The sequence below is a fragment of the Henckelia pumila genome, unplaced genomic scaffold (genome assembly GCF_033568475.1).
Source record: "Henckelia pumila isolate YLH828 unplaced genomic scaffold, ASM3356847v2 CTG_41:::fragment_1, whole genome shotgun sequence".
Classification (NCBI taxonomy): Eukaryota; Viridiplantae; Streptophyta; class Magnoliopsida; order Lamiales; family Gesneriaceae; genus Henckelia; species Henckelia pumila.
This window is the reverse complement of record NW_027331824.1, coordinates 194285-199411: the sequence shown is the minus strand read 5'-3', so window position 1 is coordinate 199411 and position 5127 is coordinate 194285. Positions and strand designations below refer to the sequence as shown.

General features: G+C 34.7%; 1 protein-coding gene across 1 annotated transcript; it reads right to left on the bottom strand.

Annotated features, from left to right (window-relative positions):
- Window positions 1-1893: 1893 nt before the first annotated feature.
- Window positions 1894-2583, bottom strand: LOC140871147 (uncharacterized). Its single transcript, XM_073273585.1, has 2 exons — window positions 2068-2583; window positions 1894-1986 (listed from the first exon to the last, which is right to left on the bottom strand). Exons 1-2 carry the CDS (start codon window positions 2581-2583, stop codon window positions 1894-1896), a joined length of 609 nt encoding a protein of 202 aa, XP_073129686.1.
- Window positions 2584-5127: the final 2544 nt, after the last annotated feature.

The window sequence follows — 5127 nt, the reverse complement described above, 5'->3', positions numbered from 1 at the left end:
GAAAGTACTGTTCGAGATATCCTGACTGAGTATGCATGTATTATATGACTGCATGATTTATATGCCATGATATTATGCTGCATTCATTTGCATCTTGTTGTATCTCCTTCGAGATGTCTGTTAGTAGGGTTGTACCCTATCCTGTTAGTGGATGGACTTCCATCGATTTGGGTCCGGTGTTTCCACGGTTATCTCGGTATGGGAGCCACCTCCTGAAGCAACGGCACAGCGTGCTACATACCAGGGCCCGATCTGTCTCTGTTATCTGATCCTTGACCTCGAGTCTATAGGGAGTTCACTTTGCATGCATGTATACTCATACTCTCGCACTGAGCGTTTTATGCTCACGTCTCGTACTCTGTATTTTATGGACACCCTATTCCATGGGGCAGGTTTGCGATTGGACGAGGAGGGTGGATCCAGGAGGGGCTAGTCAGTGGTTGGCCAACTGGAGCTTCGTCTAGGCTTTATTACTGTTGTTTGGGTTTATACAGCTATTCGATTTGGTTGTATATTATTGGATAAGTACAGATTCCTTTTCTTGGGATTGTATAATGTTATTGGTTTCCGCAGTTTTATTCTGATATCTATTTTATTAAGGTAATTGCATGCATAAGTTCTGTTTAGTAGGTGATCCGGGTAAGGGTCACTACATTTATCCACTGCCTTCGTATGGACATTATTCAACAACATTGCCGCAGTTTCAAGCGCAAAGCCCCAAAACGATCTAGGCAATTCAGTGAATCCCATCATAGATCGAACCATGTCCATCAAAGTTCGATTTCGACGTTCAGAAACACCATTAAATTGTGGCGTTCCTGGTGGAGTCCACTGTGAGAGAATCCCATTCTCTTTAAGATAGTCCAAAAATTCAGTACTCAAGTATTCTTCACCTCGATCTGATCGGAGTGTTTTAATACTTTTACCCAATTGTTTCTCTACTTCAGATTTGAATTCTTTGAACTTTTCAAATGCTTCAGACTTGTATTTCATCAAATAAACATACCCATACCTCGAAAAATCATCAGTAAAGGTAATGAAGTAGGACTGCCCATATTTAGTGCTAACATTTAGCGGGCCACATACGTCTGTGTGGATCAAATCCAAAAGACCATGTGCACGTTCTACATTCCCATTAAAGGGAGTCTTGGTCATTTTCTCTTCAGACAAGATTCACAAGTAGGTAGAGAGTTTATATCTGACATGTCGAACATGCCCTCTCCCACTAGTTTGTGCATCCTTCTTTGAGAAATATGACCTAGTCTAGCATGCCATATATGTGCTGGGTTTTGACTATCTTATTTTCTTTTATTTGTTGTTGTTACTATTTGGACATTGTTCAATGAAATATCTTTTAATTTTAAGTTATAGAGATCGTTTTGTAATTCACCAGTTCCAATCAAACATTCATTCTTATATATATTGCAAACACCTTTTGCAAAAACACAAGAATAACCATCTCTATCAAGTATAGAAATAGAAATAATGTTTTTAACCAAATCAGGAACATACAAAACATCTCTCAAAAGCAACTTAAAATCATTGTTTAATATTAAAATAATATCTCCTTTGGCCTTGGCAGCAACCCTTGCTCCATTTCCAAGTCTTAGAAAGGTCTCACCTTCTCTAAGTTTCTTGCTTCTTGTCATCACCTGCAAATCATTGCATAGATGAGAACCACATCCGGTATCCAATACCCAAGAAGAAGAATTTATTGAGATATTAATTTCAATATAAAACATACCATGGCCAGAACGCTTCTGGGCAAGATATTCAGTGCAATTACGCCTCCAATGTCCAGGCTTGTTGCAGTGGAAACAGACTTGTTCTGATTTATTTGGCCTTTTGGGCCCTTGATCAGGTTTCTTGTATGGATTTTTATTAGGCTTGTTCTTAACTGCAGGGGCAGAACGCTTCTTTCCCTTGTTTTGGGCTCCCTTTTTCGTCCCAGACGATGAGCCCAAAAGCAGAACAGGTTTTTTCTTTCTTGATTGTGGCCTCATAATTAACAAGCATATTGACCAACTCTTCAAGGGTGGCCTCTATCTTGTTCATATTAAAATTAACCACACATCCGTCGAACGAGGAAGTTAAAGACAACAAGAGAATATCAATCGAGATCTCAAGAGGCATAACCACATTGAGTCCCACTAATTTTTCAACTAACCCAATTATCCTAACACCATGCTCATGGACCGAAGCCCCTTCTCGCAAGCGTGTAGTCATGAGTTCTTTCACAGTTGCGTGTCTTTTTGATCGAGTTTGAACACCGTATAACTCTTTCAGATGAAAGTGAATGTCAGCAGCATTCGCAGCATCCTCGAACCGCCTTTGCAGTTCATTCGACATAGAAGCCAGGATGTAGCTCTTAGCTAGGAGATCATGGTCCCACCATTTCTCACGCTTGGCTAACTCAGTCTCACTGATGTTAGGAGCTGCTTCCTTCGGTGGCTTATTTTCAAGCACATACACAATCCTCTCAGAGTTTAGAACAATCTTTAGATTTCTTATCCAGTCTTGATAATTAGGTCCGGTTAGCTTGTTTTGTTCGAGAATAGCAGAAAGTGAATTGCGTGTCGACATCTTAAACATACTGAAATTGAAAACAGATAATCGTTACTAATTATTTTAAAATAATTATAAGATATAAAATATGGACTTTGATTTTATAAATTTCCTCCCACTATTTTGACATTTTCACCACCCTCTGATGAAAAACGGAAATCGTATTTCCTTAGTGAGCACGTAGAGTCTAATCTAAACAACTATGATCCCGAATAATATCAGTCAATCATAATTTCTAAAAGGTAGAGCCCAATTGCATCCCCATGCAACCTCTACGTGTTTCGTCTCACTCTTGATAAGGACCCAATAATATGACGTCGTTTATTTTCGAGTGTCAAGTCGACCCTTCAATGTTGAATCGTAGTAGACGGTCGCCATGAGTTCCCTCAATAATATGAGCCGAAGTCATGGGAGTTCCACCCAATTCACATCACCTATGTTAGTGAAAGTCACAGCTTTTCGGCGTCCAGGTCTCCCCAATAATATGATCCAGACACTGACCGCGGGTAGCGTTCAACATGCAACCACCGTTGATGGAAGACAAGAATAAATTAAACTCTTTTAATTTTTACTTTTGTGGCTTGATATAAATTTTGAATCATATTCAAAATGAGGGATTTTAATTTTGAAATTGTCTCATCATTTTATTTAAAATCGCGTGCCATGATTTTTTATGTTTGCCGGATTCATGCAACTATATTATCGAATAATATACATACATGAATATTACTATATATCGCATATATCATAATATGACAATTAAATAAGGATGATCGATTGCCAATACTATTTGATCCATGCGAGCCAAGCATGGTTCAAGGTCCAAATCCTAGGTAAATGCAGGGATGCAAATGCAACTTATTACATAAGCTTTCAATATTTTACATGTCGCATCTTGATCATCGGGTCCACCATCTTCCAATCTTGATCTCCCACTATTACAAATATTTACATTTGAATAGTCATGACACATAAGGGATACATATCAAGGGGTGGGAACGAGCCATAAACCAAGCTCACTTTAATTTTATCAAATAAAATTATACAAGTTGAGACATGAAAAATATCCTAACATACACCTAGCACATTGGTCATGGCTCTCAATCATCCTTCATGCATATAATATCACATATTATATAATTCATCAATTTCATGTATCTTGTAATTTTATCACTAACCGCCACAATTATTAAATGAATTAACAAATTAAATAAACTTCTTTATTTAATTTCTAATTAATTCAATAATAATTGATTTTCTTGTAAAACTCATTTTACTATAAATAATTAAAATCACATTATAATTATTTATTTCATAAAAAAATATTTTATAAAATCGCATCGGATCCGAAACTCTTTTCGAAAAATATGTATATGTGTAAGGCTGCTCGAAATATTTTCAGACTTACCCCTACACCTACTGACCGAACACTGCCCGAATTAAATTCGGACAGTCAGCCCAATTGCTGTTTCGACAATCATGCTTTGCATTTAATGCAAAACATGATTACTATTATTATATTATATATATATATATATGTTTTTATATACATATCGTAATGCATATATATACACATATCTATATATAATAATATATATAATAACATTAATGTTTTTATATACATATCGTAATGCATATATATACACATATCTATATATAATAATATATATAATAACATTAATGCATATATATATATATATCTATATATGTATATATATATCGTAATAAATATATACATATATCTATACATATATATGATAATAATAATATATATCCTTATATATATTATTATAATATATATATATATATATACCGTAATATATTTATACATACATATATCTATATATTTTATAATATATATATCTCCGTAATATATTTATACATACATATATCTATATATTTTATAATATATATATCTATATATGTACATATATATATATCGTAATATATATATACATACATATATCTATATACGTATTTTAAATTCTATAAAAATAAATTTTATGGTGTAGCGATATTGAAATATTTTCTTATGCGGTTAAAAATTAAAAATACTCAACATGAAATAAACCATACGATATAGAGAACCTGGCTCTGATACCACTGTTGGATCTCGGATCTCTATCGTGCCCAAAACGCAGCGGAAGTTTAAATTTAATTTTGATGTTCAAAATTTTTTCGGACACTCGTATGGTTTAAATAAATGTACGTAGAGAGTTAAGAGATTTATACCTATCAATCTTAAAAGATTGACGATGGCTCCAACTATTTCGAAAATAGCTCTTGTTGTAAATCCCTACGAACAATCAAATGGATTTTTCCTCCTTTCTTCAAATCAGATCCACGACCGGATTTCCTGTTCCTCTTCTAATTCGCACTTAAAAGAAAAAGAAATTTAACGAAGAGAAAACAAAAGGAAGACGACAGGAGAAGAGAGCTTGCAGAGAGCTTCGAGCAGAGAGAACAAAAACTTTTCTGTGCATCTTATGCACTGCTTCTCTCCATTTTCAATCCCTTCAATCAATTGATTAAAGGGAATAAATGAGTTGTCGGCAATAATAG